A 12,384-nucleotide genomic window follows, 5' to 3' on the forward strand; every position below is an offset into this window, starting at 1 on the left:
ACAAGGTGAAGCACATCTACCACCAAATTTAATGAGACTTCAGGACAGAAGTTCAGTGGTAGGGCACATACACTGCACACTGAAGGTCCCAGGTTTTGCCCCTTGGGATCTCCTGACAGGGCTGGCGTTAGAGTTATGGTTATGGTTGCATTGGAGCAAGGAGAAAACCTCTTTCTGAAGCTTTGGGAATCTTTTCCCAATCACTGTGGACAATACTGAGCCAGATGGACCAAGGATCTGACTTGGTGAAAGGCAACTTCCTGTATTTCTATGCTTTTTAGCAAATTTGTATATTTTCAAGTCATCATGCCAAGGCTTGCATCTACATGGTTCCCGCACTGTGTCTATACATAACAAAAATTCTGAATTTTATTATTTCCTTTCTTATGCTTACATTCTGCCTTTCTTCCATCATGGAATCCAAGGTGGCGTGTGCATATAGTTCTCAAGTGGTAATCCATCTAACCACTGACCAGACACTACTTAGTTTCAGTGGTGGCATCATGTGCCTTCATATGGTATTGACCTTGATTTAAAAAACACAAAAACTACAAAGTTATATACAGCTGCATCAGATCAAAATTCCCGTTAGAAGAGGAAGAAGAGTTTGGATTTGATATCCCGCTTTATCACTACCGGAAGGAGTCTCAACGCGGCTAACATTCTCCTTTCCCTTCCTCCCCCACAACAAACGCTCTGTGAGGTGAGTGGGGCTGAGAGACTTCAGAGAAGTGTGACTAGCCCAAGGTCACCCAGCAGCTGCATGTGGAGGAGCGGAGACGCGAACCCGGTTCCCCAGATTACGAGACTACTGCTCTTAACCACTACACCACACTGACTCTCCACACTGGCTTGATGGATCAGTGTTAGAACATTGATCCATCAAGCTCAGTGATGTCTTCAATGAACACCTGTCAGTCAGTGAAGACAATTCTGAGCTAGATCGACCAATGACCTGTCTCAGAATAAGATAGCTTCCTGTGTAGCCCATAATCTTGTGACCTACACTGAGTAGTCCAGGGATGGGGGACCTTTTTCAGCCCAAAGGTCACATGCAATGCTGGGCAACCATCTCAGGGCCACATACCAATGATGCTTCAGCTAGGAGTGTTAAGTGGATGGAGCCATGAATGTTAATTTTACCACTGTACACACAGACACCTCCATCCAGTTTAGCAAGAGACTTTATCAGGGTTCAGGGATACATTGTAGCTGGGGGAAAACACTCAAGAAGGTTGTGAAGCAGGATTGGTTAGGGGGGTGGCCTGAAAATAGTCCTAAGGGCCAGAAAGGGACATGAAGCACTGCTGTCAGTCATTGGGCCTGAGGTTCACCATCCCTGGACTCTGCTTCAGCAACAATACTCTTTTGTTGTTCTGCAATTTCCCTCCCTCATATCCTTATGAAACAATCTAAAAACCACTTGTCACACCAGTGAGCTCCAGAAGTTTAGTATTTTGTGAAAAAGTATTTTATCTGGTATGTTCTAAATCTGCTACCAGCCAATATCAAGATGACCTATGGTGTTATAGCAGTGTCCTTGCCCAGGAGAAGCCCAGTCATGGTCAGTTCATTTATATTAGGGATAGAGAACTGGTGACCCCCGAAATGTTGCTCCCGCAATCCCTGACCACTGGGTCAAACCGACTGGTACTGATGAGAGCTCATGTCCAGCAATGTAAGCAGGTCCACAAGTTCAGCTTCCTTAATTTATATACCTCATTTCACACATGCATCATGTTTAAAGTGTTTTGTTTTGTTTTGTTAATAAAAAATAGAGAATTTAACTTCATCTGCTATTGCCTTTCCTCCTTTTAATCACAGTGATTACACACTTACTCCCAAGCAAAACAATTGGATGTTGTTTCATTTCATTTAATTCTCTCTTTGATCCTCTGAGTCACCTCCAAACTTGTTTAAAAGGGCCTTTTTTCCCTCCATGAATCTCAAATTTTTGGAGCACAGTGGTACCTTGGGTTACACATGCTTCAGGTTACAGATGCTTCAGGTTACAGACTCCTCTAACCCAGATATAGTACCTCGGGTTAATAACTTTGCTTCAGGATGAGAACAGAAATTTTGGGGTGGCGGCAGCAGCAGGAGGCCCCATTAGCTAAAGTGGTACCTCAGGTTAAGAACAGTTTCAGGTTAAGAATGGACCTCCAGAACAAATTAAGTTCTTAACCCGAGGTACCACTGTAATCAACACCTTGTATTGCCTCAACACATCTTTCAGTTCCTGCTTCACAGTGTCATTTTTCAATGTTTCCTCAGCACCATAACCCAGAAGAAGCCTGATTGTGGTCAGTTTATTCATATCAGGGACAGGGAACATGTGGCCCTCTAAATGTTGCTCCCACAATCCCTGACCACTGAGGCCTTATTGACCATCACTGATGAGAATTCATGCCAGGCAATGTCAGCTAGTCCACAAGTTCACCTTTCTCGAGTTACGTACTGCATTTCACACAGATGCACCATGTTTAAAGTGGGGGGTATTTTTAAAAGGAAATAGAGATTTCCAAACAATATGAAAGACATTATATATTTTTAATAAATGCATTCCAAATACCATTGTATTTATCCATATACCATCAGCATCTAAAATCAATCCATTCATACGTTGCAAGAGTTGTCATATCTTTGGTCCATTGTTCAAAGGGGACCATGGTATTATCTTTCCAATCATAGACTCGAAGAGTTGAAAGGAGCCCAAGTCTCATCTAGTCCAAACCCTTGCAATGATCAGTATCAGTTTTTGGCAGAAGTTAGGGCATGGAGAGTCCATCTACATTTATATGCTGTCAAACTTCATATAAGAGGTGTATGGTTTAAAATAATAATATCTGAGAATTTTAAATCCCCCCCAAAATGGTATATATACAGTATTACTTATAAACCTATGTTTTGTATCCTATCACAATTTCAAGTTTTCTTCTTTTTCTTTTTGTCGTTTTTCTTTTCTATTCATTCACTTTATTTTCAATAAAGCATAAAAAATTAAAAATTACACAAATAAAATAGAGAATTTATCTACATCTGCCATTGCCTCTCCTCCCTTTAATCACAGTGACTACACAGTTACTCCCAAACAAAACAACTGGATGTTGTTTTAGCTTCTTCCATTTTCCCCTTGTGCCTATGAATCACCTCCAAACTTACTTAAATGGGCCTTTTCTTTTGCAAGGAGCCCCAAGCTTTTTGAGTGACCAACACCTTGTATTGTCTCAACACATCTTTCAGTGCCTGCTTCACAGTGTCATTTTTCAATGTGAAGATAAATGGGTTCAGAAAGGGGCAGATGATGGTGGTGAGAACGGCAGGCACTTTGTGAACTTCCAAGGTCTCTTTCTGGGAAGGTGTAACATAGATGAAGATGCTGATGCTGCAGGAGATGGAGATTATGGTCAGGTGTGAAGCACAAGTGTTGAAAGCCTTGGCCCGGCCAGTGGTGCTGGAGATGTGCATTACCGCTGAGATGATGAACACGTAGGAAAACAGAGTCACAGTTAATGAGCATATGATGACAACAGCAGACAGAAAAAAGTCCATCAGCTCAATGAAACTGGTATCGCTGCACGACAGTTCCAGCAGTGGACCGCTGTCACAAAAGAAATGATTGATGATGTTGGACCTACAGAATGACAATCTGGTGATCAGGATGGTGGGAAAGAGGACCGAGAGGAATCCACCCAGCCAGGAACCCACCAGCATTTGAATGCACACCTGGCTGTTCATAATGGCATGATACTGCAGGGGTTTGCAGATGGCAGCATATCGGTCAAAGGACATGGAAGTCAAGAGGATGAACTCCACCGTGCCCAGAAAGAAGTAGAAATAGGATTGGGTCATGCAGCCAGCAAAAGAAATGGATTTGTCGTTGGAAAAGAGGTTCCACAGCAACTGTGGGCTGATGGCTGAGGTGAAGAAGATATCTAGGGCAGCAAAGTTGCCAAGGAAGAAGTACATTGGGGTGTGGAGCCGGCTATCCACCAACACCACAAAGAGGATGACCATGTTGCCCAGCACGGTCACAACGTAGAGGACCAAAAAGAAGAGGGCCAGAAGGATCTCTTCGTGGCGGTCAATGGAGAAGCCCAGCAAGATGAATTCAGACATGCTCTGGTTCTCCATCAGACTTTCCCCTCGTCACTCTCAGCACATTTTCTTGAAGGAACAGTAGAATGGCGAGAGTCAGAACTTTGAACCCAAAACACAGGTGGTGCTTTACAATCCTTATTCATCTTTCCCACCACACTTTTTAGGCATTTATTTGGGATGGGATATAAATCTACTAAATGACTTTAATCAAATACACAATTATGACAAACATGAACATTTACTTACTGTAGCAAGCAAAAATCCAGTCATGTCCAATACTGGATTTGTAGGCATGGTTGCAAAGAAGATGCTTCTAGATTCTCAATGTTATTTTGTGCTCTGTCAAGAAACCTGCTGTCTGTCTATCAAACTGGATTTGTAAAATACTCCATTCTTCAACCCTCTTTGATCTCAGCTGTCCATGTTTTCTTAAAAGATGAACTCTACTGAAAAATCTTCCTCCTGCCATGCTCTGTGGCAAGTAACCCATCCATTTGTATTTAGAATTGAATTGTTCCCAATGTGTGCAAATGAGAGAGGACAGGTTTGAGGAATCCCATTTAGTAATGCATTGAGAATCTGAAATCATTAGTGGGGCTCTAGAGAGACAGTCTCCAGGGATATTGTTAGAATAATTCTCTAATACAAAGGTTGATGTAGTAGTCGATGAAACGGGAATTTCATTTAGTTCTTTTGAACCAGTTCCTTTCTAATAAAATCATCATCATCATCAGCATCATCAGCATCATCATCAGCATCATCATCATCCTATTCTTCCTTTTACCAATGTGCTGTGTTGGAATGAGTGTTCAATTTCAGGTGGAGAGTTCTGGACTCAAAAAATGGTCTTCTTCTATGAAATGCACTGGGTGGCCTTGGGATAATCACTATGTGTATCTCAGCCGAACTTACATCACAGGGATCCTGAGTGGAAAGGAGCATTGGAATAGAAAACAGCCCTGTTGCATCAAGTCAAAGGCCCATCTAGTCAAGAATTGTGTTCTCACTGTGGCCAGCCAGATACCCATAGGAATAACTGCACAATAGAATGTGAACACAACACAAGTTGTCATTCCCAGTGACTGGTGTTCAGGTGCATACTGCCTCTGATGGTGGGGGCAGAACATAGACACTGTGGATAGTGAATAGCCCTTGGTAGTCTTCATGAGTTTGTCTATTCCTCTTTTAAAGCTATCCATTTGCTCAGTCATGATGCTCACTCTTCTGGGAGAAACTTCATTAAAATAGAAAACTGGGAGCCGGGGGTCAAAGCCTTGCAGCAGTGTAAGACAGAAAGAAGATGAGTTATTCTCTGGCTCAAATCAAGATCCAAGCCGGAGAAGAACTCAGGGGATTATAGTGTTCCAACTTACATTCAAGATGAGTTTTATGAGTTACTGAGAATCATAAGCCAAATGAAGGAATATTCATATCATGTCTCTAATATTTTGCCAGATGAATAGAATGAGAGGTGATGAGAATTCAGTGCTGCGAATCAGTGAAAAGCATAGCAGTCAACTAGATGGAATAAATATCCCAGCATTTGATTGTTGGAGAACTGGACCTGGGAGAAAGGGTTAACTTTCTTTATAAGCACAAGTCACTCTCATTTACTGATGGGAAATGGGAAATATTTACAGCCGAGGGGCTGCTGTGTACTACAAGATGTTTAAAAGTTTCTATGCACTGCTGTTGCTTATTCTGGAGGTACTCAAAAGTGTGCAGTACCAGCACTTTTTTTTCTATTAAAAAGTACTGTTTATAAGTGTGGAACTTACTGGGGGGGTGAATGGACACGGGTGGCACTGTCGTCTTAACCACTGAGTCTCTTGGGCTTGCTGATCAGCAGTTCAAATCTGCAGAATGGGGTGAGGTCCCATTGCTCTATCCCAACTTCTGCCAACCTAGAAGTTCAGAAGCATGCCAGTGCAAGTAGATAAATTGGTACCACTGCAGTGGGAAGGTAAACAGCGTTTCCATGAGCTCTGGCTCTTGTCACAGTGTCCTGTTGCACCAGAAGTGGTTTAGTCATGCTGGCCACATGACCCGGAAAGCTGTCTGTGGACAAATGCCGGTTCCCTCGGCCTGAAAGCGAGATGAACACCACACCCCATAGTTAAGTTTGACTGGACTTAACCGCCCAGAGGTCCTTTACCTTCTCACTTATTGCAACAACTTCATGCTGAGTGCCAGCACCGTTTTGTTTTTCTAGTAGAAAAGCTCTTCTATATGTATGTTTTCTAGTAGAAAAGCTCTTCTATATGTATGTTTTGAATACTAATAAAGTGTCTTAAATAGCCACATGTGTGCAGACCAGGATATAAAATACCACCAGCACCCCATAAAGAATGCCTATACATGCACCATACAAGATTTGGGCATGCAAACTTTAAATCAATTCAAATCAACATAAATGTCATTTCCTGAAAGTTAGCAAGAATATCTATGACAGTCTTCCACCTCAAGTTCTTCCCTTGAGAGATTCTTCTCCTTTCCCTCTCCCGCTACCTGCAATTCCAGGCCAACATTTCTTGTACATCAGCAACTGTGCCTGACACACACAAAAAATCACTCATTTTGTGCATTGACCACAAGGGGACAGTCCTTCTCAGTGTACTCAACTCAAACTTTCAGCTACTCATCTGGACCATTCAACACGTCATGGTCTGGGGCTAAGGTCTGACAGTACACAGTGCAGCAACCTTGTTGAAGCTAAGCAAGTCCAGGTCTGGTCAGTGCTTGGATGGGAAACCTCCTGGAAACCATATGAATGTTGAATGGAGTTTAAGACATTTGAGATGTAAAATGTATTTATTAACCTAGAAGTAGAAGTAAATAAATGGAACTGAAAGTGATTCTTGGGTTACATTGAGTAAATCAGCTTGCTCTGGGGAAGAAAGCAGAATATGCTTGTTTCATAAATAGAAATTAGTCCAACGTTGCCTTGAAGGTACTCAGCGAAGGAGCTCCTGTCCTTCCCTGTGGAAATGTAGCAGGACCCCCAAGACCTACATCTGGTCACACCATCAGCTTCACATCTCACCCGCCACAATTTTGTGAAAGTCCTTCCCAGTCTTTTCCTTTACTTCTTCCTTGAGGAACAGTCCTCTCTTCCTTGCAGCATCTCGAAGGGCTTCCTTGACCTTCTCATTCCGCAGGGTGTAGATGAAGGGGTTGAGCGATGGGGCCACCACACTAGTCAAAAGAGCCACCACTTTGTCCACCCTCTCGGTATAGGTGTGTGTGGTGCGGACATGCATGAAGATGTGGCTGCCGTAGACGATGGTGACCACAACCATGTGGGAGGCGCAAGTGGAGAAGGCCTTGCTTCGACCTTGCACGGAGGGGATCCTCAGAACAGCCAGGGTGATCAAACAATAGGAGATGACAGTCAGAACCAAAGATCCGAGGATGAGCCCCCCAGCCAGAACCAAGTTGATGGTCTCCACCCATTCGGTGTCGGTGCAAGCCAGGTTCACCAAGGGCGTGCGGTCGCAGAAGAAATGGTTGATGATGTTGGAGTCACAGTAGGGTAGACCAGTGACCATGATGAGCGGGCCAAGGATAGTGAAGAAGGCTGCTACCCATGTCCCACAGACCAGCTTAAGGCAGAACTTCCTGGTCATCAGTGCTGGGTAGCGCAAGGGGTTGCACACGGCTTGATAGCGGTCAAAGGACATGACTCCTAAAAGCAAGAACTCAGTAGCCCCGAGGAGAAAGTAGAAGTAACATTGAGTCATGCAACCAGCAAAGGAGATGGTGTGGCTTCCCCAGAGGAACCCGGCCAAAAGCTTAGGCACCGTCACCGTCGTGAACCAAATTTCTGCAAAGGAGAAATTGCGGAGGAAGAAGTACATGGGGCTCTGCAGGCGATGGTCGGACAGAGTGATGCAGATGATGACCGTGTTCCCTGAGAGTGTGATGAGGTAGTTGGTCAACACCAGGAAGAAGAGAAGCAACTGTGTGGAAGGTTCTGTGGGGAAGCCCACCAGGTAGAACTCCCGCACAGCTGAAGAATTGGCATAAGGCATGGATGGATAGTCAACTCTGGTCTTTTCTGCAGGGGCAAAACAAAATTCGCAAATGGCATGGGGGAGAAATCAGATTGTGTTCACATTTAAAGGAGGAATTATTGAATTTGAGTTTCCTGAAACTTTGCCCTCGTACAGTGGTACCTCGGGTTACGTACTTAATTCGTTCTGGAGGTCCGTTCTTAACCTGAAACTGTTCTTAACCTGAAGCACCACTTTAGCTAATGGGGCCTCCTGCTGCCGCCGCGCCGTCGGAGCACGTTTTCTGTTTTCATCCTGAAGCAAAGTTCTTAACCCGAGGTATTATTTCTGGGTTAGCGGAGTCTGTAACCTGAAGTGTATGTAACCTGAAGCATATGTAACCCGAGGTACAACTGTATATGCCTTTTGGTACACATTACTGGGCTAAAGAATTGTGTTGCAAATTTCAGAGAAGTATGGCTGTGCTTCGAATCACATTTCATTCTAGAAAGTGCACATTGGGCAGGTTTACCTTTAAATGTGAATTGAATGGGTTTCTGCCCCATCCCTTGCTGAGCCCCAGCTCTCTAACGAAGATCTGTTCTACCTTCAAAAGGCTTGGGATCCTCTTCTTGGTTTTGTGGGCTCACTAACCGTGTCAAGGGAGCCTGATGATTTGGAGGGAGCAGAATCCAAACTGTACATATTTTACACTCTGACTCTAAGTACACCCCTGCAGATGTTCATTCCATTGAAATCAATGGCATTACCTCAACCAAGAAGATAAAAACTTTATAAAAGAATGGCGGTGAAATTATAAGCTATTTAGGAGACCACTGTGAGCAGATGGAAACATTAGCGGGATTTTGATTTCACTTGTTGTGTACCAATTACCATGGATAATTATGGATTGATATAAAAGTTGGAGTATCAAAGAATATGCAGTATTAAATGTTTAAAATTGGACCCCCATGGAGGAGATGAGGGGAAGTCCTGGGATTCAGAGGAATCTCTGTTTGGATAGCTTTGTATTTGTAAAACCAAATAAAAATGTTTTCAAAAGAAAAAGGAGAAATCAATGGCATTACCCCTAACTGATGATTTGAGAAGCTTCTAGCACGGCATGTCATTACGACATTCCAATGAAATATATATCACATTGTCCATTATAATCCCTTACCTCAAATCCCTTACCTCAAACAGGTGTGTATTCTACAGCATGGGGCACATATATATATTGTAGAATCGGGGGGGGGGTGTTGCTTTTTGTTTTGCTGTATTTAAACTACAATTTTATTTGTACAGCATCTAGAGAGCTCTTTGATCAAGTAAATGTGGCTCCCTTTTTTTTGTCAGTGAGCCAGTAAATGTGTTAGCACATGGGTAGGCAAACTAAGGCCCGGGTGCTGGATCCAGCCCAATTGCCTTCTACTTTCATCGCACTGTTCCAACACCTGCTGAAAACCTTTGGATTTGTGCAAACCAAACCTGATTTTATGTGCATTTGCACTTAAACTCTGTTGATTTTAGCTGTATTTTGATCCTTTTATTATGTCTGCTTTTATTGCTATATATATTTTAGGATTGTTTTTAGTCATTTTAGTAAACCATATATCTCTTTCTGAGTAAAGACCAAAATACAATTCTGCCTCACAGGACCACACAATATTCTGCCTCACAATATTGTTCTAATAATTCATCACTGTGGTAAGAGTTTTTCTTACCATGTTGTAAAGAAAGGATTGAGTGGGAGTAGGTCATTTCAAGATTCCCCATAAACTCCAGGGTTGATCGCCAGCCAGGGTGGGTCACACCAGAAGAGCAGGCATGTCCAAAGTCTGTTTTGGGGGCCACCTTTATGCAGCCCCTGTGGCAGTTTATTTACTGGGGTCAAAAATCCCCATAAAAGCTCAACAACTTCAATCCTAAAAAAAGCTCAACAACTTTGGGGTAAAATCATAAAAAACAGGAGGTCGGCACCCCTGCACTAGAGAGACCATAGCATTTCCACATACCTACCCTAGTGCTCACAGCCAAGATCACCCCTCGGAAGCTGCTTTCTCTTCCATCACAGAGGCTGGGTGAGCAAGGTCAGAAGCAACGTGATGTCTTGACAAAAGAGAAAAATGATGATGAACTGTGTGCATATAAGAGACACAAGAATTAGAACAGGGCTCAGCATCAGCGTCTTAATGCTTTGGTGAGGATCGTTTCCCTGATTTCAGAAGCGTTTAAAGGAAGCAATTCTCCGGGGGCAGAAATCCCAATAGAAAAGTGGCTGTTGAAAAAAGATGAAGTATGTAAAGCTAATCTAGGATTCATTGGCCCGAGATGTTGACATGATTAACTTATTGCTTGAATGTGCAGAAGCATTTAAGTGATCAGAGCTCTTAAACTACAGTTCCATGAAAATATTAAATATTTCATACTGTATATAGCTATCAAGGATAGCTTCAAGGATGCATAGTTCTATCCCCCCCCCACTGCATTATATATTCACAACACCCCTGTGAGTTAGATTGGATTGAGAGACAATGTGGATTTCATCACGTGTTTTAAGATCAGATTGGTGTTTGGTTTGGCTAGGAATCCAGCATTTCCTTAGTACTTTGCCCAGCTTAAGCCCATGGTAAATACAATGACAAAGAGGGTATTAAACCAGGAAAAATATTCATGGTGGGCTGCACAGTTTCTTGTGTAGGCTTGAAGATGCTTGAGAACTGGAGTTTTAACTCTGTAACAGAGCTAGGAAGGCTGCAGTGCCAAGCTCCAGAGAGCTGTGTCCTCCATAGCTGTTTCACAGAATTCCATGCAGTCCCAGAGGACGCGGGTGGCGCTGTGCTTTAACCACAGAGCCTAGGACTTGCTGATCAGAAGGTTGGTGGTTTGAATCCCCACGACAGGGTGAGCTCCCATTGCTCGGTCCCTGCTCCTGCCCACCTTGCAGTTCGAAAGCACGTCAAAGTACAAGTAGATAAATAGGTACCACTCCGCCAGGAAGGTAAACAGAGTTTCTGTGCGCTGCTCTGGTTCGCCAGAAGCAGCTTAGTCATGCTAGCCACACAAGCCGGAAGCTGTACGCTGCCTCCCTCGGCCAATAAAGCGAGATGAGCGCCGCAATCCCAGAGTTGGCCACGACTGGACCTAATGGTCAGGGATTCCTTTACCTTTACCTTTTACCAGAGGCAAAGCACTCTGGGAAATAAAGATGGTGGCCAGAACAACACAAGAAACTAAGAAAAGCCCTGCTAGATCAAGCCAAAGGCTCATTTAGTCCAGCACCCTGTTCTTCACAGTGGCCAACCAGAATCCTGAACACAGGATGTGAGCAAAGGATGTGGTATTTTCAGAGGCATAAGACTTAGAAAAGTGGAGGGAGAACATAGCCATCGTGGTACATAGCCATTGATATCCATGATGGACTGTCTAGCGATTTGCTCTGCAATGCACTAACTTGGTTTTTAAAAAAGAGGAAAGACATTGTGGTTGACTGCCACTAATGGGATGAAGTTATTTGGGGATGCCCTTGTGCCATACTGGTGCCACTGGTTCCACACAATAAAACAGTCCTTTGTGTTACATCAGCATCTTGCAATAAGCTGCCTTATGGTCCATTGTATTTAACATTCAATGGTTTTACACCTTGCATTGATGTATCCATTGGGGTCTAATAATTTATAATAATATTTTATTATTCATACCCCACCCATCAGGCTGGGTTTCCCCAGCCACTCTGGGCGGCTCCCAACAGAATAATAATAATAATAGCGATAAAACATCAAACGTTAAAAACTTCTCTAAACAGGGCTGCCTTCAGATGTCTTCTAAAAGTCAGTGTTGTTTATTTCCTTGACATCTGATGGGAGGGTATTCCACAGGGCGGGCGCCACCACCAAGAAGGCCCTCTGCCTGGTTCCCTGTAACCTCACTTCTCACAGGGAGGGAACCACCAGAAGGCCCTCAGAGCTGGACCTCAGTGTCCAGGTTGAACGATGGGGGTGGAGACACTCCTTCAGGTATACTGGACTGAGACTATAAATGGGGGTAAATGGTGTTGGACTCCAGGAAATCAAAGTTGCTCAAATTCAGCTCAGAATCTCCGCTTGACCACGTGATGCTATCTACAGTTGAAATGTACCACCTTTCTGGAATCACTAGAGTAGTAAGTTCCATTGAACTATGCTGTATTTTGCACCTGAGAATATAATTAGTAATGAGCTACAAAACTTTGGTCTAAGATCCTCATTCCCTTAAGAAATTGCCAATTAAACTTTGTGGTGAACTTCTTTTA

At 43.4% G+C, this 12,384-nt stretch overlaps 2 protein-coding genes across 3 annotated transcripts; both read right to left on the minus strand.

The window, feature by feature from the left end:
- Positions 1–3,162: 3,162 nt before the first annotated feature.
- LOC309328384 (olfactory receptor 6J1-like) lies at positions 3,163–4,134 on the minus strand (the record flags this gene model as incomplete). Its single annotated transcript, XM_081838380.1, has 1 exon — positions 3,163–4,134. The coding sequence occupies one exon, from the start codon at positions 4,132–4,134 to the stop codon at positions 3,163–3,165; it is 972 nt and encodes a 323-aa protein (XP_081694506.1).
- Positions 4,135–6,893: 2,759 nt separating this feature from the next.
- Positions 6,894–10,852, minus strand: LOC309327632 (olfactory receptor 6M1-like). Of its 2 annotated transcripts, none has more exons than XM_081836963.1 (2): positions 10,113–10,852; positions 6,894–8,158 (listed from the first exon to the last, which is right to left on the minus strand). In XM_081836963.1, the coding sequence occupies exon 2, from the start codon at positions 8,130–8,132 to the stop codon at positions 7,134–7,136; it is 999 nt and encodes a 332-aa protein (XP_081693089.1). In that variant the 5' UTR covers positions 8,133–8,158; positions 10,113–10,852; the 3' UTR covers positions 6,894–7,133. The 2 variants fall into 2 exon arrangements, with proteins under 2 accessions (XP_081693089.1, XP_081693090.1); XM_081836964.1 differs by having other exon boundaries at positions 10,109–10,852.
- Between the last annotated feature and the right edge of the window lie 1,532 nt (positions 10,853–12,384).

This window comes from Podarcis erhardii (assembly GCF_964252035.2).
Source record: "Podarcis erhardii genome assembly, chromosome: 13".
In the NCBI taxonomy this organism is placed as follows: Eukaryota; Metazoa; Chordata; class Lepidosauria; order Squamata; family Lacertidae; genus Podarcis; species Podarcis erhardii.

What these genes read in the sequence shown, in the direction of transcription:
- LOC309327632 (XM_081836963.1), bottom strand. Translation starts at nt 8,132, where the DNA reads ATGCCTTATGCCAATTCTTCAGCTGTGCGGGAGTTCTACCTGGTGGGC.